At 42.9% G+C, this 24566-nt stretch overlaps 1 protein-coding gene across 1 annotated transcript; it reads left to right on the plus strand.

The window, feature by feature from the left end:
• The first annotated feature begins 6105 nt into the window (after window positions 1–6105).
• On the plus strand, window positions 6106–10499 carry LOC139470107 (progranulin-like). The gene is made up of 2 exons (XM_071252401.1): window positions 6106–6191; window positions 7732–10499. The coding sequence occupies exons 1-2, from the start codon at window positions 6183–6185 to the stop codon at window positions 9991–9993; spliced, it is 2271 nt and encodes a 756-aa protein (XP_071108502.1). The 5' UTR covers window positions 6106–6182; the 3' UTR covers window positions 9994–10499.
• The last annotated feature ends 14067 nt before the right edge of the window (window positions 10500–24566 follow it).

A 24566-nucleotide genomic window follows, 5' to 3' on the forward strand; every position in this document is an offset into this window, starting at 1 on the left:
AGACGTTGAAAGATGGCACTTATTGTTACCCTGCCTGGCGCTTGGCATTGAGGGGCTAAACAAGGATTGATCGGCTCGTAGTCAGTATACTGTGTCTGAGTGGCATGTTTACATACGCTAACCTGTCATCGTGCTGTGAGTATAATTTATACTATTTAGTCCGTCATTACACTTAGGATTTCTTGTTGGATCCGTGACTTTTGCACTTGATTTTACGTGATTTGGGAACTTTATACGTGTTCGAATCCAAATTTTAATAAACTTAATTTTGATATCGTTTCTCTGGCTCGTTAATGTATCAATCTTTTACCCGAAAAGCTAGGAATTGGTTTTAGATGCGACCATTTAACAAACAATGGCGGTTTAGTTTCACATTTTTTGCACATGAAAGCAGGTTTAGTTATTAATAAATAATATCTTCCGTATAACAGAGGCAGTAAATCATCACACATCTGTACTTTGACGCAGAGGGTTTTTTTAAGTTTCCTTTTAAATTTGTGCCGCACTTTCAATATAGAACCGTCACTGTAAATGATAAGAGGACAATGAAAGCTTGTTGCCACGAGTTACCATCTGTAGGTCATGTCATAATATGGATATATTTTCAATTATGTATTTGAGTGAAAAGGTAGCGTACGAAAGCAAAGCTTGTATGATATATAGGACGGTGACCTGTACAAAAGTCGAGTCTGGGCCAAATACACCAATGGTTGATAATGTGAACAACGTCCGATTAAATCGGGTAATATGACGCGAAAGTCGCCGAGCCTGGCAAGTTAGCAACGAGAAAAATGAGAATCGCAGATGAGATGGTTTTCAATGTGCCCCGGGGCACCAACTACAGATTTTAGGACCGCCTCCGTGGTTTAATGGTAGAGCGTCCGCCCGGAGTGCGGAACGTCCGTGGTTCGATCCCCAGCCGCGTCATACCAAAAGACGTTAAAAGATGGTACTTGTTGTTACCCTGACTGGCGCTCGGCATTAAGGGGCTAAAACAAGGACTGGTCGGCTCGGAGTCAGTATACTGTGTCTGAGTGGGGTATTCATGTTAAACTGCGGCATGGTATCTCAGTGAGCTAGCACTATAAATCGGCATCAGTCCGGACTAGTACAAGTAGCCACACACACACACACATACACGTGCATGCACGTCGCTATAGAAGTGCAATAATCTTGGACGCGACGTTAAACCCCATTTCACCTCACCACAGATTTTAGTATCGGAACTAAAAGCATGAAACCTCACTTGACCTACTAAGGCCAATCATGTTACAAAGGCAGCCCAGCACGTCCTCATACGACTACGTCATTTGCAGGATAGGTATAGGTGTGCCACAGCAACATCTACAACAGTAGCCAATCCAAGATTGCGAAGGATAATCATCTTCGTGGGGCAGGTCTCCGAGCTAAAGATGGGATGTCAGAGGTGTTGATTTGACGGGACGTCATCCGCCATTGCGACGTCAGATGTGCCAAGTGTACACGTTTGAAGTCACCAGCGACGGGAAGTTCGGTTCAGAGCCTAAAAAACTGTTACGTGGTGATTTCCAAATTGTAAGGCAGGGGTTAACCCGGAAATCGGTACATACATTTCCCTCACGACCTGAAGAAAGTATGTGCGAAGAAGCCCATCGGAAACTCTGAGGTTACCTACTTAATAAAGCTGCCCTCAGACCACAATACAACCCCACCCAACCCCGCCCCATCCCCTTAAGTGTACAACGACCCGAGAGGGAGACAAATGTTTGGAGTGACTTTAATGACTTAATAAAAGATTAAACATTGTATTTCGTTGAGAGGGGGTGGTCGGGTAGCCTAGTGGTTAAAGCGTTCGCTCGTCACGCCGAAGACCCGAGTTCGATTCCCGACATGGGTACAATGTGTTAAGCCCATTTCTGGTGTCCCCCGCCGTGATATTGCTGGAATATTGCTAAAAGCGGCTCACTCACTCACTCAAATCACTAAATGGCCAAACAAGATCAATGAAAAATACATATACACACTGTTTTAGGTTTGAAAATTATTAAAAATACAGTGGTCAAATTAGCGTCAGCAGCAATAAGTGGCAGACCCTTAGTGCATTCACGAATGTTTAGATTATTGTGACTGTTGAACGTCCATGTTTTCAAATACGTATCCAATTCGCACGTGGCAAGTAGATTAGAAACAAATGAGGCCGAAAAAGGCCTCTTGTCACAGTGTATTTTAAATCGCCCCATCCAGAAACTTCTTGAACGATCAATCCCGTCATGAATAGATTTCATTTTCGGCACATGAATTATCATGAATAGATTGAATTTTCGGCACATGAATTATTATGAATAGATTGAATTTTCGGCACATGAAATATTATGAATAGATTGAATTTTCGGCACATGAATTATTATGAATAGATTGAATTTTCGGCACATGAATTATTATGAATAGATTGATTTTTCGGCACATGAATTATTATGAATAGATTGATTTTTCGGCACATGAATTATTATGAATAGATTGAATTTTCGGCACATGAATTATTATGAATAGATTGAATTTTCGGCACATGAGTAATTATGAATAGATTGAATTTTCGGCACATGAATTATTATGAATAGATTGAATTTTCGGCACATGAATTATTATGAATAGATTGAATTTTCGGCACATGAATTATTATGAATAGATTGCATTTTTCAGATCATCATGAACAAGCCTATAGGAGTTTGGGCTTCTAAGTTTGCCAATAACCAGAATTGTTAGAATAACCAGGAACTCTATTTGATAATTTACGCATTAACTCGCCACCCAAAACATATTACGGTTCAGAAACCAATTGACAGCTTGTTAAGCGCATTAAAGGTTTGAATTACAACAGGTCATGAACGACGATAGACATTAAGTAATAGGTGGGTGTATACATCCGAGGATGATATTCGAAAAAATAAAAACAACAAATTAAACCAGAGTACGACAGGTACTGAAGCATATCTTTGTTTTGGTTGAACTAATACTTGTGTGTGGATATGCTTTACGGGTCGTATTGTCCTCATATAAACAGACGGCCTAAAGAAACTTTACCACTTTAAATATGAAATTGCAAAATTTGAAAACACAAGTTCAAACTAAATCAATGCTAAAAACAATGAACATCGTCAAAACACAGTGTTCTTTGCAGAAGGGGGCACGGGTGGCCCAGTCGTCTAAGTCTGGTCCAGAAAGTGATACACGTGCACGGCACGTTTTTTGAAAGTAAGAAACACGTGCAGTTTGGGCAGCTGAAACTAAACGTGCAATGAGGGTATATAAAGACGGCATGTCAGACACTCACGCTGAAGGGAAAAAAACCCACAGAACATCGGTAGTGGGCCCTGAATGTGATACAGAAAGAGTGAGTGAGTGAGTTGGGTTTAACGCCGCTTTTAACAGTATTCCAGTTATATCACGGCGTGTCAGCTTAATGTGGGAGGAAAGCCCGAAGTGATGCAGGTCTCAGACGTTTACCACTTCGGTGAAACCCACGAGCACGGGTATGGTGCTGACAAACCTAGAAACATAATCGGGGTGAACAGGGATTCGAACCCACAATCATAGGTTTCTGGCGCGTCCAGGGGACGCAACTCTGCACAGCGAATCGCGGCGCCTTAGACGACTGGGCCACCCGTGCCCCCCGATACAGATGGAAGACACCCACACTTTAAATACCACTTTTATAGAAATCCGCAGATTGGCCCTCTCACCACGCCTGTGTGGCAGCCTTTATGTCCTCGTCATCCTGGAAGCGTCTTCGGGGGGCAGTCTGGGCTGTACAGTTAAATCACCCACCACACAGCCCAGACTTAGCCCCCAGCGACTATTTCCTTTTCCGGCAAATAAAATTTGCCCAACGTGGAAGACACATCCAGGATGTCATGTAGCTGGAATATTGCTGAGTGCGGCGCTAAAGAACAAACAAACAAACAAACAACAGTGTATTATGTCTCCATTCTGTATGTATGATAAATACACTTCACCTATAAGCCACCGTGAGTCCGAGTCGAAATAGCCGACGCTAATACAGCCATCCAATCACAAACCACTCACGTCCTGAAGAAAGTATGTGCGAAGTAGCGCATCGGAAACTCTGAGGTTACCTCCTTAATGAAGCTGCCCTCAGACCACAATACAACCCCACCCAACCCCACCCCATCCCCTTAAGTGTACAACGACCCGAGAGGGAGACAAATGTTTGGAGTGACTTAAATGACTTAATAAAAGATTAGACATTGTATTTTGTTGAGATGGGGCGGTCGGGTAACCTAGTGGTTAAAGCGTTCGCTCGTCACGCCGAAGACCCGGGTTCGATTCCCGACATGGGTACAACGTGTTAAGCCCATTTCTGGTGTCCCCCGGCGTGATATTGCTGGAATATTGCTAAAAGCGGCTCACTCACTCACTCACTCTGTGTATGTGCTGTCGTGTCACGGTAGAAAGCCATGAAGGAAATGTATTGTGGTCTGAGGCCGGCTGTATTTATCAGAACAGAGTGAGGGTATATTACACCGACTTGAGAGTTTACCCTCGCACCACTGTAATAGGGAACTAGATAATTAGTGTGACTTGGGTAGGGGGGAGGGGGAGAGGGAGGGGGAGAGGGAGGGAGGGAGGGAGGGAGGGAGGGGGGGAGTGAGGGGGAGAGGGGAGGGGGGGAGAGGGGGAGGGGAGTCTGGTTCACATGGTGGTGGAGGTGGAAATGAAACACTACACAATAGCTATAAGGAAAGAGCGGCTGCGACGAGGATCTACTTATCTACTTTTCCTGGGTAGAACAGTTTTGCGAATATGCCCTGGTGGCTATGGGTTCAAAATAACAGAATCATCATATAGCATTATATCAATCATAGTCAGGGAGTTCAGACTTGAGGCGACGGTTTTCGACAGTCGGAAGATCACTGGTCAATTGCCCTGTTTTCTGTGACCCTGACCTTTCACAAAAAAACGTGTATTATCTAGGGTCTTGTCTGAGAGGTCAGGCATTACTAATTAACTGACCTTCCTAAAATCTCAAATTATTGGGATCACGGGCTACCGTGCATTCATATTTTTTTAGTAGTGACCTTGACCTTCAAATCAGTTTATAATGTGACGGAATATTCCCCAAAATATATATTAGGGTTGAGTGAGTAAGTGAGTATGGTTTTACGCCGCTTCTAGCAATATTCCAGCAATATCACGGCGGGGGACACCAGAAATGGGCTACACACATTGTACCCATGTCGGAAATCGAACCCGGGTCTTCGGCGTGTCGAGCGAACGCCTTAACCACTAGGCTACCCGACCGCCCCTATATTAGGGTTGAGCAAAGTATACACATTCTTCTGATGACAAAACTGGAAAACCAATGGATTTTAAGCAAACTATGCTTCATCATCAGGAAGATCCAGTGACCATCTAACATTTGAAAACATATGGTTGCTGATTGGATCCAAAAATGCTACGGATGCGGAGGCGTTTTCAGAATTAAAAGTCTTCTAAGTTCCAGCCAGAAACATGTAGAACATGTAAAATAATTATATTGAAGTTATGGAGAAGAGTTTTAATTTCAGTGCTGACGGACGGTCGGATGGACAGATGGATAATGGGCGAAGACCCTTGATAACAAAGGGGGCAGTGAGGGAGCACTGATGAAGCGTTCGCTCGTCACGAAGACCCAGCTTCGGTTCCCATCGTGGATTTAACGTTCAAAGCCCCATTTTTGGTTTCCCCTGCTGTGCTATTGCTGGAATATTGCTTGAAGTAAAACCATACTCGCTCACTCACCCATGACATAAGCTCGCATTGACGATGGCAAGGTGATCCAACACGTGACCATTGGAAGCCATCATGTGTGTAATCGAACGAAAATGACTTCTTCTCATATTAAATTATCATTGTTTAAATCGTCCAAACATAAGGAAATTCTGCTATAAATGCCGATGTAACATGATGCGATAACGAGATCTAAACCCTTACTATACAAACATGGAAGGAAAACTACAAAATAAATACAGCAGGAAATAAAACTTTTAGGAAAAATCATGAGGAAACATTTACGAAAAAGGAACGAAATAAAGAGAATGGCATGACGATTGCGCGTGGCAGGACACAGAAAGGGTATAAAAGGAAGATGTCGTGAGAACCGTCTCGGTGGGGCACTGGTTCTCTAGGAGCAATGATCCTCTAGGATGCTACTGGTGAGTATGCCTTGTTTTGTACCAGCGCATTTGTCTCGGAAAAAAGCCGCACATTTTATTTTTCTCAAAACATTATTTTAGGACATGTGCAGCGATTAATATTTTTTTAACGCCTGTAGCCAAATCATTGTTTTATATTCCAAGCTGCCAGCTTTGGCCTTTTACAAATCAAAAGTGTTCGATGTGAATTTTGAAGGAACTTGAATTTAAAGAAGAATCAATTATTATTGCATATTATGTATTATATAAACGCAACAATATGTCAATATGTTCGTCGTAAGGAACTAAAACATATGGATCCACTTGGCTTATTCCGTACCTTACCATGCTTGTCGTAAGAGGCGACTGACGAGATCGGGTGGTCAGGCTCGCTGACTTGGTTGATGCATGTCATCGATCCCAATTGCGTGGTTCGATACTCATAATATTAATCACTGGATTGTCTGGTCCAGACTCGATTATTTACAGACCGCCGTCACACAGCTGGAATAGCGCACAACTATTAGTTTCAATTTCATTTAAATCAAATCTATGTTCTCGCTGCTGCTAAACAAACATCTGAAGACATCATCCGATTCCGGGTCACGTCAGAACGACCTTTCGCGAACTTTGACCGACCAGTGTGCGAGTGCCTGACAATGTGCGCTACGTTGATAAAAGGGAGGGATTTGATGAAAGCTTTGTGGTTTCGCATTGATACCCAAACAGGTGAAGTACATCACAAAATGAACATCAGTGCCAATTTTAACTTTATACCAAACTATGAAGTCGAGTGAGTGAGTGAGTGAGTATGGTTTTACGCCGCTTTTAGCAATATTCCAGCAATATCACGGCAGGGGACACCAGAAATGGGCTTCACACATTGAACCCGGGTCTTCGGCGTGACGAGCGAACGCTTTAATCACTAGGCTACCCGAGTCAGTGAGCCTGACCACCTGATCCCGTTAGTCGCCTCTTACAAGAGTATCGTTATTTGATGTTAGTATAATGACAGCTTTGTGCAGCCCATTTTAATGCCGCAATTAACAAATGAGGAAGTTAGTTAATCGTCAGGGTTTAATAAACCCATTAGTTAATGAAGGTTTAATACAACCGGATCCAAGACTTTAACTTACCTGAAACAAACCAAAGAAACAAATTAATCATATATAGTCAAACACCGTTGTGTCGAACTTTAATATATCGAACATACATGGTCCCGGCGTTTTCCTTCTTTATTCATCATTTTTTAACCTCTAATGTGTCGAATCGGATGTGTCGAAGTTACCCTTGTCTTGAAGTGATTTTCCAGTCCTAATCGCGTACTTCAAGCATAATTCTACTCGGATAACTCGTGTTTCGGTAAATGCATGCTGAGTTTTCGATTGTGTCTTACCTCGGATAACTCGAAGTATTTATGTAGGTCACACCCACTTCGACACAACGGTGTTAAAACTGTATAATATGTCACGTGATTAGTAAAACTAGAATGAGTCATCGTTACATCTTATTGCGTGGATTACTTTGATTCGAAACTATATTGCTGTTGTTTTGTCCATAGTTCCATCTGCTGTTGGTGTTGGTGATAGTGGGCGTGGCCGTAGAAGGATGTGGCAAGACTTTCTGGTTGTCGCTGCTCGAACATCTTGAAAAATCCACCAAGAATGAAGTCCTTTCTCGGGACAGTCCTCCAGACACGGTCAGATGCGACGATACATTTGTCTGCCCAGACGGCTTCACCTGCTGTAAATTCGCTATCGGCTATTTCTGTTGCCCGTCGGGGATGACCTGCGGGGCGACACCCATGACCTGCAATGGAAACGTTTTTGCGACGCCCTTGCTGACAAAGGTTTCTCCTCAGCGCCGTAGCTTGTTCAAGGATCTGGACAAATCCACCAAGAATGAAGTCCTCTCCCAGGACAGTCCTCCAGACACGGTCAGATGCGACGGTACATTTGTCTGCCCAGACGGCTTCACCTGCTGTAAATCTGCTGTCGGCTATTTCTGTTGCCCGTCGTGGATGACCTGTGGCGCGACACCCATGACCTGCAATGGAAACGTTTTTGCGACGCCCTTGCTGACAAAGGTTTCTCCTCAGCGCCGTAGCTTGTTCAAGGATCTGGACAAATCCACCAAGAATGAAGTCCTCTCCCAGGACAGTCCTCCAGACACGGTCAGATGCAACGATACATTTGTCTGCCCAGACGGCTTCACCTGCTGTAAATCTGCTGTCGGCTATTTCTGTTGCCCGTCGGGGATGACCTGTGGCGCGACACCCATGACCTGCAATGGAAACGTTTTTGCGACGCCCTTGCTGACAAAGGTTTCTCCTCAGCGCCGTAGCTTGTTCAAGGATCTGGACAAATCCACCAAGAATGAAGTCCTCTCCCAGGACAGTCCTCCAGACACGGTCAGATGCGACGATACATTTGTCTGCCCAGACGGCTTCACCTGCTGTAAATCTGCTGTCGGCTATTTCTGTTGCCCGTCGGGGATGACCTGTGGCGCGACACCCATGACCTGCAATGGAAACGTTTTTGCGACGCCCTTGCTGACAAAGGTTTCTCCTCAGCGCCGTAGCTTGTTCAAGGATCTGGACAAATCCACCAAGAATGAAGTCCTCTCCCAGGACAGTCCTCCAGACACGGTCAGATGCGACGATACATTTGTCTGCCCAGACGGCTTCATCTGCTGTAAATCTGCTGTCGGCTATTTCTGTTGCCCGTCGGGGATGACCTGTGGCGCGACACCCATGACCTGCAATGGAAACGTTTTTGCGACGCCCTTGCTGACAAAGGTTTCTCCTCAGCGCCATAGCTTGTTCAAGGATCTGGACAAATCCTCCAAGAATGAAGTCCTCTCTCAGGACAGTCCTCCAGTCACGGTCAGGTGTGACGCTTCGTTTGTCTGCCCAGACAGCTTCACCTGCTGTAAATTCGCTGCCGCCTATTTCTGTTGCCCGCCGGGGATGACCTGTGGCCCGACACCCATGACCTGCAAGGGAAACGTTTTTGCGACGCCCTTACTGACCAAGATTCCGAACTTTGACAAGGAACGAACTGATTACAGAGGACCCGTGGGAGAGCAGTCAGTGCCCCAGGGCATTCTTCAACCAGGTCTCAAAGTTGGAGACCAGAGACACGAACGACAAATGACTGACGCTCCACAACAGAGAGCTGGACCGACGTCGTTGGGCAAGAAAGGTGAAGCCAACTTACAATACGTTACCCAAGACGATGCTGGCCTTTGTCCACCTGGACTGACAGCCTGTCGTTCACCAAGCGGAGTGAGATGCTGCCCGCTGCCCCATGCTTCATGCTGCATAAATGGGCTCCACTGCTGTAGGGCTGGATTCCGCTGCGTGAACAACACGTGTCGGCCATCTACATTATTCTCAAGTCTTCCAGACTCGGAGACCAAGCTCTCAGGATTTCCATCCTCAACTGTCTTTTTCTTCAATCAACAAGTCCTAACAAGAACCAGACCCAGAACCAGAACCAGAAATATAGCAAGAGCCAGATATGTAGCTGCAGGGCAGTCGGGACCAGGATTTGGATCTGGAAAACAATCCGGTGCCTCATCACCTGGTGATGGCTTGGTATCATGCAATGCCACCGTGTCTTGTGACCAGAATCAGACCTGCTGTTGGCTGTCGACTGGAGGATGGGGATGCTGCTCGTACCAAAATGCTGTGTGCTGCCAAGACGGACTCCACTGTTGTCCAAATGGTTACACGTGTGACCAATCCAAGAGCTCATGCTCCAAAAATGGAAAAAACCCGGACTGGTCTCTCAAGCATCGTGCTCTGAAGAAAGAACCATAAACCTGTCAAACAGAACTATCGAATGAAAATATTGCTTTCCCAAAATACCCTTTGTAAGCCTTATGGTTCAACCTGTAACAAAAAAAAAAAAATTTAATATTAAAAACTCATAGATAACTGTATTTCATCATGCAATGATTAGTTAATGTACCATCGCCAATGATAGACCATTTAAACCAGGGCCCCCTTGCACAAAGCGATCTTATCCCTACGACTATTGTAAACCTATGTTAAAGTATGGGAGTTACGATCATCTTAGCGCTAAGATCGCTTTGTGCAAGTGGGCCCAGGTGTTGTATTAAATCAGTCACACAACCCTACCAGCTTAAATGTCTATTATGTGTTGCGAGATGTGTTTCTGTATAGCAGCTTCATTTTACCCTACACTTGACCCCCTGAGCCAAGTACTAATGGATCCCCGCTGTCATATCGATGTGCTTATTTTATCACCTTTTATTTCATATTCATATTGTTATGTTGCAGCAGATTATTGTTAGTAGCAGCAAATTGAGTGAAACGCTCATAAAATGTTGAGTCTTCTTATGTCTTTTAGAGTTTATTTTTACCTGGGATTCCGGGTTGGAGTGGATGAGTGAGTTGGGTTTAACGCCGCTTTTAACAGTATTCAAGTTTTATCACAGCGTGTCAGCTTAATGAAGGAGGAAAGCCCGAAGTGATGCAGTCTCAGAGGTTTACCACCTTTGTGAAACCCACGAGCACGGGTATCGGATTCCGGGTCCCCTAATGGATCGGGTGGTTTGGCTCGGTGACTTGGTTGATGTTCACAACATCAGTCACTGGATCGTTTGGTCCAGACGTTGTTTACAGACAGGCTGGCGTCATATGGTTGAAAGACTAATGACTACGACATTAAACAACAAAATCATTTATTGAGTTTATATGTACATGCTCATATGTTTACAAAAAGTTGGGGTCAGAATAGGTCTTCAGCGACCCATGTTTGTCGTAAAAGGCGACTAAAGGGATCGGGTGGCCAGACTTGGTTGTTGCTTCATGAGGTAAATCACTGGATTGTCTGATCCAGAGTCGATTATTTACAGACCGCCGTCATATAGCTGGAATATTGTTGAGTGCGGCGTTAACAAACAAACACAAGGTTGGATTAATGTACAAAAATAACAACATTATTGCCACCCTGACTACGATATTTGCTGGCAACAAACTAAAGTTCCCCATACCGACATCAATCACTGGCCAAAAGGGAACTGGGGGCACGGGAGGCCCAGTCGTCTAAGGCGCCACGATTCGCTGTGTAGAGTTGCGTTCCTTGGGCACGCCAGAAACCTATGATTGTGGGTTCGAATGCCGGTTCGCCCCAGTTATGTTTCTAGGTTTGTCAGCATCATACCCGTGCTCGTGGGTTTCAACGAAGTGGTAAACTTCTGAGACCTGCATCACTTCGGGTTTTCCTTCCACATAAAGCTGACACGCCGCAATATAACTGTAATACTGTTAAACGCGGCGTTAAACCCAACTCACTCACTCACTCACTCACTCACTCACTCAAAAGGGAACTGCAAGAAACAATTAAAATACAAAGTCAACCATTCACAGAGACCAATGTCAACTTAAAATCACAAAATTTCATTTCTATGTCATTTGAAATAACATTAAGAAAAACATTCTTATCGTCATGATCAAGAGAGGAACATGGACACACTCCATTGAAGTATAGTGCAACATTTAGTTTTCTTCTTAGTCTTTGAACAAATTCATTGGAAATAATTTCCATCAAAATTGGGAAATTTGGAGTGCGGAATATGTCATAGATATTGTGGTAAATAATGTTCTCAAGAATGTTGTGAAATACACTATCACAATCAGGGTGGGTGAGTGAGGGAGTTTGGTTTTACGCCGCTTTTTGCAATATTCCAGCAATATCACGGCGGGGAACACCTGAAATGGGCTTCACACATTGTACCCATGTCGGGAATCGAACCCGGGTCTTCGGGTGATGAGTGAATGTTTTAAACACCAGGCTACCCGACCGCCCCCACAATCAGGGTAATGCATTTGTTTGTTGTTGTTTTAGGCGACCCACCATAGCTAATGGTAATAAACATCTTTAAGAATATAAGAGGCGCAGGTCAATAATTAACTGTAAACATGATAAATTCAAAACCAAAATTAAAATATTATCGTATTTGGGGACAAATGGGTGTCTCGGGACGAAAATGGTTTGACTTTATAGTTTCCATTTCGTAATCGACAGGACACAAAGTCAGCGATCTAACGCACTCAGCAACCGAGGCTTCCACAATGAAAGTCCGACAACTGGTTTGTTTGTTTGCTTGCTTGTTTATTTAACGCCGCACTCAGCAATATTCCAGCTATATGATAGCGGTCTGAAAATAACCGAGTCTTGACCAGACAATCCAGTGATCGACACCATGAGCATCGATCCACGCAATCGGGATACGATGGCATGCATCATCTACAAAGTCAGAGAGCCTGACCACCCGACCCCGTTAGTCGCCCCTTCGACAAGCATAGTCGCCTTTCACGGCAAGCATGGGTTGCTGAAGACCTATTCTACCCCGGATCTTCACGGCTCGTACATGTGAAAGAGCAGGTTTATGTCTTTGAGAGACATTTAGACGTTGGAACAGTAATGTGTGTATGTGTATCTATTATAAAGTAAAAGAAAAACATGGTCAAGATGAGAAAAATATATTACCAAATTAAATTCATGGCGTAGAAGTGAAATGAGATCAACTGTGTGCTGAACTATTTTCTTGTTTTAAGTTGTAATTATGGCAAACAGACCGAGAGTTTATCTAAGTCTACATTTAAAGTACAGCTATAATATAAACAGGTTAAAACATATACAAATGTAAATAGCCAGAGAAAAGTATATACAATATGAAACAATACCTTTTTTCACATGAAATTTAAAAATATATCCGTTTAAAATATGGACGTATAAAATTCACCGAATCTATAAGGCACCAGATACCATTTTAACCAATAATACAAACAAAAGCGGGAGGGTGAGGGGTGAGGTGAAATGGGGTTTAACGTCGCGTCCAAGATCATTGCACTGAAATAGCGACGTGCATGCACGTGTGTTTGTGTCTGCGGCTGCTTTTACTAGTCCGGACTGATGCCGATTTATAGTGCTAGCTCACTGAGATACCATGCCGCAGTTGAACGTGAATACCCCACTACTGACTCCGAGCCGACCAGTCCTTGTTTTAGCCCCTTAATACCGAGCGCCAGACAGGGTAACAACAAGTACCACCTTTTAACGTCTTTTGGTATGACGCGGCCGGAGATCGAACCTCGGACATTCCGCTCTCCGGGCGGACGCTCTACCATTAGACCACGGAGGCGGTCCCGGGACAGTGAGAAAACATATGGTAGACTACTTTTGTCAAGGTTGAAACACATGTTTCATTTGACATTATATATCCGTATTTGTGTCTCTTAGTTAAAAGACAGAATTGTAAACCAAGCTAAATATTCAAGATTGGAAGATGGCATGTAGAAATCGGGAAATTAGCAACACTTTGCATGACACACATCATCCAACAGACCCGTGAAGATCCGGGGTAGAAAAGGTCTTCAGCAACCCATGCTTGCTGTAAAAGGCGACTATGCTTGTCGTAAAAGGCGACTAACGGGATCGGGTGGTCAGGCTCACTGACTTGGTTGATGCAAGTCATCAATCCCAATTGCATGGATCAGTGCTCATGATGTCAATCACTGGATTGTCTGGTCCAGACTCGAATATTTACAGACCGCCGTCACATAGCTGGAATATTGCTGAGTGCGGCGTTAAACGACAAACCAACCAACCAACCATTGACAACAGATACGGCAGTAAATATGTGTCATCGGAAGTGCAATGCAGAATGTTTGAAGAATTTAAAGAAGAGTGGGGGACAGCTATGGAATTAACGAACAGCAAACGTGGGACAGGTGGCAATAAATTGAGAACTTACTGCACCTTTCAGGATAATTACAATGTTGAAGCATCTGTACGCAAAAGTCACCCTAGAACTCTAAGAAGCGCCCTGTCAAGGTTCAGATGTGGTGGAGCACCGCTAAAAGTCGAGGCCGGACGCTATACCAATACAATGGAGAGAACCTGCCCGTTTTGTACGGATGAAATAGAAGATGAAAAGCATGTTTTATTATATTGTCCACACTATGAAGGTCTTATCTTATCTTATTTCCAAATATGGTCACGTATGTTCTGATTTTGATAGTTTTAATGATCTACGGAAAGTAGGTTTGATGCTGTCCAGCCCAGAATTGATTATTACAACTGCCAAGACCTGCAAGAATATTTTAACAACCAGATCGGATGCTCTACACCATGTAGTACTATAGATTATTCTCTTTTGTGAATAGCCTGTCATTTGTATCGTGTGTAATACATGTGAAAATGTATATATCTTTGTACCAATGTCATATAATCTCTCATAACTCCGTAGGGAGTGGCTCGTTACTTCATATGCTTTTTTTACTAAGATATTTGTAAAGAGATTATTTCCAATGTATTATTAATGTAACGAGGTGAGACTCAAATAAAGCATCTGTCTTTCATGAGATTGAGTATTTTGTATGAGATTGCTGTGAGCGTCCTGTATGCTTACCTGTTTGTATGCTTTGAGCGGGATTTTAATGCGGATGTGGGTGTGGGTGTATGGGTGCGGGTGTGGGTGTGGGTGTGGGTGCGGGTGTGGGTGTAGTAATATACAAAGTTATAACTCATTTTTCTTTTCTTTTTTCTTTTTAATATTTTAAATGTACCATTATGTAATTAGTGTCTCGTGGGCCAACTGGGCGGGTGCTGTTTTTTTAATGAAATGTTTATATGTCCATATATTTTGTACTGCAGCATGTGACACTCTAATAAAACAATTTTCTTCTTCTTCTTCTTCTTCTTCTCCTTCTTCTTCTTCTTCGTCTTCTTCCTCTTCTTCTTCGTCGTCGTCTTCTTCTTCTTCGTCTTCTTCTTCTTCGTCGTCTTCTTCTTCGTCTTCTTCTTCGTCTTCTTCTTCTCTAAATATCTCGGTGAACGATTACAAAGCTTGAATAAGCACCCTTGTCTGTGCTATGACAACAGGTACAAAATGCATTTGTTGCAAACGACTGGACCGTGACCGCGCCGGAAGTTATTAGTGTGTTTCTGTTAGAGGATGGATGGATGGTTGGATGGGTCAGGGGTCTAATTGCGGAAACACAAGCCGGCTTCTGGAAAAAAACATTCGACTATTGATCACACATACGTCCTCAAGTCCCTTATCGATATCTATCAATCATCTGGTAAAAAGTTATTTTGTGCTTTCATTGATTTTAGAAAAGCTTTCGACACAGTATGGAGAACTGGTTTATGGCTTAAAATGATTAAAAGTGATATTAGTGGGAAATGTTTTAGGTTAATTTACAACATGTATCAGAAAATTAAGTCGTGTGTCATGCAATGCCGGAGTTCGCCAAGGTGAAAATCTGTCTCCTTTTCTGTTTGCGCTTTATATTAACGCTTTGGAATGCTTTCTGAGAAAAAAAATGAGGTCAAGGGTTTGGATTTTGTTAATAATTATATCGAGATGAGGTGAAATGGGGTTTAACGTCGCGTCCAAGATTATTGCACTTATATAGCGACGTGCATGCACGTGTATGTGTGTGTGTGGCTGCTTGTACTAGTCCGGACTGATGCTGATTTTTAGTGCTAGCACACTGAGATACCATGCTGCAGTTTAACATGGATACCCCACTCAGACACAGTATACTGACTCTGAGCCGAACAGTCCTTGTTTTAACCCCTTAATGCCGAGCTTCAGACAGGGTAACAACAAGTACCATCTTTTAACGTCTTTTGGTATGACGCGGCTGGGGATCGAACCACGGACCTTCCGCTCTCCGGGCGGACGCTCTACCACTAGACCACGGAGGCGGTCCAATTATATCGAGAGTCATCTTGGTGTTCTTATGACGTTATTCCTGCTTCTTTACGCAGATGGCACCGTTTTACTGTCGGAGACTGCTTCAGACTTACAGAAAGCTTTAAATACTTTTGGAATGTATTGTGAAGCACGGAAGCTAAAAGTCAATATAAATAAACAAAGGTTGTGATATTTTCAAAAGGATACGTGAGGAAAAGACTTAAGCCTACACTGCAAGTTTGTGAGATTGAGATTGTTAAACAGTATCTCTACTTGGGTGTATTATTTTCAGGCAATGGAAGGTTTTGTAGCGCTAACAAGTCACTCAATGACCAAGCAAGTAGAGCATGTTTGCAGTTTTTAAACTCATTCGACAACTAGAAATCCCAGTTGATTGTCAGCTGAAGTTGTTTGATAACTTAATCCTACCAATATTGTTGTATGGCTCTGAAGTTTGGGGCTTTGAAAGATGAGGTATCCCAGAGAGAGTACTTTTAAGATATTGTAAATATATCCTTAACGTTAAGCAGACAACTCCAGATTATATGGTTTATGGCGAACTTGGTAGACATCCAATAAGTATAACAGGTAAAATTAGAATATTATCGTACAGGTGTTAATTAATTACTACAAGGAAACCACTCCCCCATACTTTATGTTCTATTATGCTGTCGATGACGAATAACAGTGACCACGTCTCCTTTCCGCTAATACATATGGCAAAGGAAATCCTGCAAGAAGCCGGTTTGTATTAATTATGGTTATTACAGACTATACCAAATACATTATGGGTAAAAGAACAAGTTAAGCTCGTTTTACTGGACCAGTTTAAACAATACTGGATTATGTCTATTAGAATTTCTTCAAAACTGGATACTTATTTACTATTTAAACATGATCTTGTTTTAGAACCATATCTATTATCACTTCCCTATTATCTCTGCACTTGGTTAACTCGGTAAAGAACAACAAATCACAGGCTAGCAATTAAAACCGGAGTGAGTGAGTGAGTGAGTATGGTCTTACGCCGCTTTTAGCAATATTCCAGCAATATCACGGCGGGGGACACCAGAAATGGGCTTGACACATTGTACCCATGTCGGGAATCGAACCCGGGTCTTTGGCGTGACCAGCGAACGCTTTAACCACTTGGCTACGTATACCCGACCGCCCAATTGAAATTGGAAGATCGAATAATGTATATAGAAATGACAGACTGTGCTCACTTTGTAACAATGAAATTGGGGATGAACTTCATTTTGTATTATGCTGTAATGAATTATAGGATCTCCGGAAATCTCTATTACCCAACTATTTTTGTCAATATCTACTATAGACAAATTTACCTATCTCATGAATTGTCAATATCAGCCATTACTTTTAAAGTTTTGTAAATATATCAAAAGTGGATTGTCCATACAGAAATACATGCGAGATATTTTTTTTATGATGAATGTGTGTAAATGTATTAATGATGTTGATTGTTATCTCAATGTGTTCCAGTTAAAATGTACACATTCGCTTCAACATGTTTGTAAGTATTGCCATAAAAAGCAAAATTAGCGGACCAAGAGGTGCAAAATAAAGAGGTTTAATGTGTAAGTGTCAGTGACAAATTTTCTTGATCAAAATGATCACGACAAGGACATGCAAACCTTTAGTCGGGAAACACGTACGATTCGGAAAAGACGTACTCGTCAACAAAAGGGCCATGGAGCTGCACGCACTGCACGTGCAGCAGCAATATGAACGGTATTTAAGTGCAGTGTTTTTGACAGCCTGGCATCTGCGTCAATCGAACAGTGACAGTTCAACAACATGCCATGATCAACAGAAGTGCAAAGAAACAACGCCATGGGCCGCTTGCAGGCAGGGGAATCCCGATCAGCTGTAGCCAGGGTTTTCAATGTAGCGCCCAGCACCATCACAAAGCTGCGGGATCGGTTTCAGCAGCATGGGTCAACATGTGATCGGAGAAGGACGGGTCGACCAAGAGTAACCACCCCGCCCAAGGTTGCTACATCCGACTGCGCCACCTATGTGAAAGGACGACCACAGCCATCTCAATCGCATCCCAAATACCGCGACTGCGCAGAATCTCCGACCAGACCGTGCGAAAATGTTTAAGAGCAGCAGGTCTACGAGCAAGATTTCATGTTCGACACGTCATATCCAGTCGACAACATCGTCAACAGCTACTGTATTGGTATCGTCAACACAGGGTATGGCCTCAACTGCGATGGAGAGATGTCTGGTTCAGCGACGAATCAAGATTTCTTCTCCGTCGAGGGGATCGAAGAGCACGGGTCTACAGACGTCGGGGAGAACGTTACGCCGAAAACTGCGTAGAGGAAGTGGACAGGTTTCGTGGGGGTAGCGTTATGATGTGGGCGGTTATCTCTCATCATGGCAGGTTTGGTCCATATCCAGGGCAAACGTACGGCTCAACGATACATCAACAAAATTCTTCTAGCAATCGAGGCAGACCCGGCTATCTGTCGACCACCTGGGCCCCGTTCCACAAAGCGATTTTAGCGCTTAGTCGGTCGTAGCTCCCATTCTTTAACACTGACTTACGACAGTCGTAGCGCTAAGATCGCTTTGTGGAACGGGTCCCAGGAACAGCGAGTTTAAACGATCTTCGAGTAACTTTCACTGTTGTGTCCCGCAATGGTCAAGCGATTCGCGCAACGAAGCCAATATCAGCTTTCACGCTTTCCCCAAGGCAGACGATCAGCGGAGGAAATAGATAATATCCATTCGAAGAGACGAGGGTCCGTTTTTCAAGATACCTTTGACAGTGACCTGCCTTGTCCTTGACCTTCGATTATGTAAATGAGCGCGGAAGTGTTTTTATTGTTCAAGCCTACAAACGTGAAAGTTGTGGAACGAACTGAATACTGATAAATGTTTCCATAAATATATAATTTAAAACATATCTCCAACTATCGAAATATTCGCTAAATGTTTCGAAGACATATTATCTACTAACTTTGATGATTAATAGTTTGTGTAGATTCAACAGGCCTATTTTACAATAATATCCATTGCGAATGGTATGCATAAAGCTCTCACTGTAGTACAGAAAACCTTTCTAGAGGTGTATTTTTCCCGAACTGGTACTGTTTCTTTCGGCGTGGTACACATGCCTTATGTCGGTCACCTATCCGTCATGTTTGCTTCATGCTACTAATAAAGCCGCACGCGACAGTTATTTTAGCGAGGCGACATAAATGACGCCTGAAAAACTTAGAAACAGTTACTAAGGAATATATCCGGGGTAGAATAGGTCTTCAGCAACCCATGCTTGCCGTAAAAGGCGACTATGCTTGTCGTAAAAGGCGACTAACGGGATCGGTTGGTCAGGCTCGCTGACTTGGTTGATGCATGTCATCGATCCCAAGTGCGTGGATCAATGCTCATGATATCAATCACTGGTTTGTCTGGTCCAGATTCGATTATTTTCAGACCGCCGTCATATAGCTGGAATATTGCTGAGTGCGGCGTTACATGAACAACCAACCAACCAACAACATCTGAATATAGCTAACAGCCTCAAATAATTCATAACGTCAACACCATACAGAACAATATTCCTATAATTATCACGGATGTTAACTGATGAAGTGAGGCGAGGTGAAATGGGGTTTAACGTCGCGTCCAAGATTATTGCACTTATATAGCGACGTGCATGCACGTGTATGTGTGTGTGTGGCTGCTTGTACTAGTCTGGACTGATGCCGATTTATAGTGCTAGCACACTGAGATACCATGCCGCAGTTTAACATGAATACCCCATGAATACTCAGACACAGTATACTGACTCCGAGCCGAACAGTCCTTGTTTTAGCCCCTTAATGCCGAGCGCCAGACAGGGTAACAACAAGTACCATCTTTTAACGTCGTTTGGTATGACGCGGCTGGGGATCGAACCCCAGACCTTCCGCTCTCCGGGCGGACGCTCTACCAATAGACCACGGAGACGGTGTTAACTGATGAAGCGAAACCGAAAAGGCAAAACAGGGCAATAAAATAGATAATGTCTTATGCTTCTTATATCTATACACTGCGTGTGGTAACTTCACACTATAACTACCCTTTACATGCATCTTATTGAGGTATACATTACACGGAATACTTGAATACCCCTTAAGGTAAGCACCCCTTTATGATCCTAAATATAAGGGGGCACGGGTGGCCCAGTCGTCTAGGGCGCCGCGATTAGCTGTGCAGAGTTGCGTCCCTTGGGCACGCCAGAAACCTATGATTGTGGGTTCGAATCCTGGTTCGCCCCGATTATCTTTCTAGGTTTGTCAGCACCATACCCGTGCTCGTGGGTTTCACCGAAGTGGTTAACGTATGAGACCTGCATCACTTCGGACTTTCCTCCAACATTAAGCTGACACGCCGTAATATAACTGGAATAATGTGAAAAGCGGCGCTAAACCCAACTCACTCACTCCTAAATGTAAACACCCCAATATTATCATCAACCTTAAGGTAAGCACTCCTTTATGATCCTTAAGGTAACCACTCCTATATTATCATTAACGTAAGCACTCCTTTATGATCCTTAAGGTAACCACTCCTATATTATCATTAACGTAAGCACTCTTTTATGATCCTTAAGGTAACCACTCCTATATTATCATTAACGTAAGCACCCCTTTATGATCCTTAAGGTAAGCACCCCTTTCTGGTCCTTGGGTAAGCAGTCCTTTATGATCTTTAAGGTAAGCACTCTTTAGTGATCTTTAAGGTAAGCACTCATTAGGGTAAGCAGCCCTTTATGATCCTTGAGGTAAGCAGCCCTTTCTGGTCCTTTGGTAAGCATCCCTTTCTAGTCCTTGGGTAAGCAGTCCTTTAAGATCTTTAAAGTAAGCACTCTTTTGTGATCTTTAAGGTAAGCACTCATTAGGGTAAGCAGCCCTTTATGATCCTTGGATAAGCTCTCCTTTATTATCCTTAAGGTAAGCACTCCTTTATGATCATTTGGGTAAGCAGCCCTTTAAGATCCTTAAGGTAAGCAGCCCTTTGTGGTCCTTGGATAAGCTCTCCTTTATTATCCTTAAGGTAAGCACTCCTTTATGATCATTTGGGTAAGCAGCCCTTTAAGATCCTTAAGGTAAGCAGCCCTTTATGGTCCTTGGGTATCCTGGTGCGGTGTGAGTTTTTTTCCCACTTCGGTGAAACCCACACATGGTGCTCACAAGCCTATGAATCATAACTGGAGCAAAAAGGATTCACAGATTTCGTGCATATCTGTGCAGCGAATTGACAACTGGGCTACTCGTGTCTCCACCTATACTCAGGGGGGTCGAACGAGGATAGGGTGGTCAGGCTGACTTGGTTGTGTTATTAATCAGCAGCCTGTATCTATCTGAGCATGAGCCAGTCAAACCAGTGGTTGAAAGCATAAGTAACTAACTACTCAGTTTGCACACATACACACTGACATTTTAACCAACCTTCATTCATAAGCAAGCCCTCAAAAACACAAGTCTCTGTTCAGCCAGCAGAAAAGATGGGTACCTCGATGGGTAAAGTGACCGTCCACCTTCCAGCACCTGACAAGGCAGCTTTTGTTGTATGTTCCCAATGGAGCTGAGAATGAAAATCGAGTGCATACTTTCCATTGACTGAGGTAAAAATGTTAGCACCTTGAGCATGCACAGAGTGCATGGAGGCTAGCACAATACAGGTACACACTTATTATTATTAGGGCTCCAAGCCGAAAGGCTGTAGAGCCCTATTGTAATCGTTCGATTTATTATTATTATTTATTATTATTAGGGCTCCAAGCCGAAAGGCTGTAGAGCCCTATTGTAATCGTTCGATTTATTATTATTATTTATTATTATTATTATTATTATTATTTATTATTCCGCCGATTTTTGTACCAGGCCTAGCAAAATAACCACTTGCCTGATTGTGTTCAAATTTTGTATGTGTATGTGGACCGTTGGGTACTGGTGCCCGCCAAAAATCCAAGGCCATAGGCCCAAAGGCCAAGGGCAGATAACTGAAAAACAAGTATTTTTTGACGATATATTTTGCCCTGTTGCTCCACAACCGTTTGTCCGTTTACTTTCAAACCTTGCATGTATCTGCTGCTTCAGTTCTTTGATATTTTTTGTTCTTTGACTTTGGTCATTGGTCACGTGGTTTGGCAGCAATATTGGATTCAAGGTTTTGCCAAGGTTTTTTGGGCACCTGTCTTCAAATACTATCTCCTCTGAATCCACTGCATGAAATGATTTCAAACTTTCTGAGAATTGTCTCCATACAGAACACAACAAATCAGCATAGCCGTTTTTTTATATCTTTTTTAGTTGCGGCCATATTGGATTTTGATTTTGATAATTTTTTTCACCAAAATTTTACTTTAAAGATCATATCTTGTAAGGTTCTCCACAGAAACTATTGAAAGTTTGCATGAAGTTTTGATACTATATGTACCTCATTTTTTTTCTGGGTTGCATACTGAAAGCACCACCGCTTGGTGGTATTACTTGATTTTAGTAAAAGTTATTGAGTACAAATTGACTTGAGTACAAATACTGAAGGAAGCGCCTCATAAATCTACTATAAACCCCCATTCACTGGCTTTGCAGATACTCAAGCGTTCTCCACAGTCTTGTTCAATATTATGTGTACTACCCTTGACGACCAGAGTTAGAATTGGCCTTTTTCAACCGATGCTTGTCCTAAGAGGCAACTATGCTTGTCACAGGAGGCGACTAATCGGATCGGGTGGTCAGACTTGCAGACTTGATTCTTCATTTCTCAATTGCCAATTACTACAGTACCTTATTTTTGACGGCGTTGTTAAAAGCAAACCATTTGCGGATTAGAATATGGGAAACTGTGGCACACGCCAATTTGGTAGCGGCAATGTCCTGCAAACGGTGACTATCTTTTGACGGAGTTGGTACAACCAAACCATGTGCGGATTCGAACATGGTCGAAGTCAAACTTGGGTTAAGAATACACTGGGACACATGTCATGATGTCTCACAAGCGGTTAATTACATTTAACGGCATTGGTACAACCAAACCATTTGGGGATTCGAACATGGCCGAAGTCAAACATGGGTTAAGAACACGCTGGGACACGTGTGGTGATGTCTCACAAGCGGTTCATTACATTTGATGGAGTTGGTACAAGCAAACCATTTCAGGATTCGATCATGGTCGAAGTTGGAAATTGGTTAAAACATCCTGGGACACCCAGGCACATGTCAATTTAGTAGTGGTGATGTCTCATAAGAGGTTCCTTACATTTGACGGCGTTGGTACAGGTAAACCCTTTGAGGATTCGAATATGAACGAGGTCGGAAACAAGTTTAGCACTTTATCTCAGCAATGCGACAGGAACCCGGGGTCCGGACAAACGCAGAACGCTAATCTGTTTGACTGGAGCCCAAATGACAAAGAAGTTACAGCCTGTTTAAGAGTCACCAAGCCGAAAGGCTAAAGAGCCCCAGTGTTATCGTTTGATTTAATATTATTATTATTCCGCCGATTTTTGTACCAGAGCTAGCAAAATAACCACTGGCTCGATTTTGTTCAAATTGTGTATGTGTATGAAGACCGTTGGGTACTAGTGCCCTCTAAAAACCCAAGGCCGTAGGCCCAAAGGCCAAGGGCAGATAACTACAAATCAAGACTTTTTAAAAGATGTATTTCGCCCTATTGCTCCGCAACCGCTAATCCGATTACTTTGAAAACTTGCATGTATCTGCTGCTTGAGCTGCTTGATATTTTTTGTTCTTTTACTTTGGTCATTGGTCACATGGTTTGGCAGCCATATTAGATTCAAGGTTTTCACAGTGTCTTTTGGGTACGTGTGTTCAAACGCAAACAACTCCGAGTCCACTGCATGAAATGCTTCCAAATTTTTGGAGAATTGTCTCCACACACAACACAGCAAATTCTAATAGCCGTTTTTGGATATCTGTTTTAGTTGCGGTTGTATTGGATTTTGACTTTGATAAAAAAAATTACCGAAATTGTACTTTAACGATCATATCTTGTTCGCTTGTTGACAGAAACTATTGCAAGTTTACATGAAGTTAGTGTATCATATGCATCTTATTTTCTGTTCTTGGGTGCATGGAAAAAGTAACAACACTTGGTGGTAATATTTGATTAAAATTTGGGACACCCCTGGAACACGCCAATGTCCTGAACACGGTGACTAATTTTTGACAGAGTTGGTACAAACAAACTCTTTGAGGATTCGAACATGTTTGATGTCAGAAATGGGTTTAGAACAGACTTAGCACACGCCAATTTCGTAGCGGCAATACCCTGCAAGTTGTGCCTACATGTGACGGATTTGGTACAAGGAAACCCTTTAAGGATTCGAACATGGACGTTTGTGCACAGTGTAACTTGGAGCCCGCCATTGCTGCTTTGCAGCTATATTTATTAGGGCTCCAAGCCGAAAGGCTGTAGAGCCCTATTGTAATCGTTCGATTTATTATTATTAGGGCTCCAAGCCGAAAGGCTGTAGAGCCCTATTGTAATCGTTCGATTTATTATTATTATTATTATTATTTATTATTATTATTATTATTATTATTTATTATTCCGCCGATTTTTGTACCTGCCCTAGCAAAATAACCACTAGCTCGATTTTGTTCAAATTTTGTG

This window comes from Haliotis cracherodii, unplaced genomic scaffold (genome assembly GCF_022045235.1).
Source record: "Haliotis cracherodii isolate W230 unplaced genomic scaffold, xgHalCrac1.p SCAF_20, whole genome shotgun sequence".
NCBI lineage: Eukaryota > Metazoa > Mollusca > Gastropoda > Lepetellida > Haliotidae > Haliotis > Haliotis cracherodii.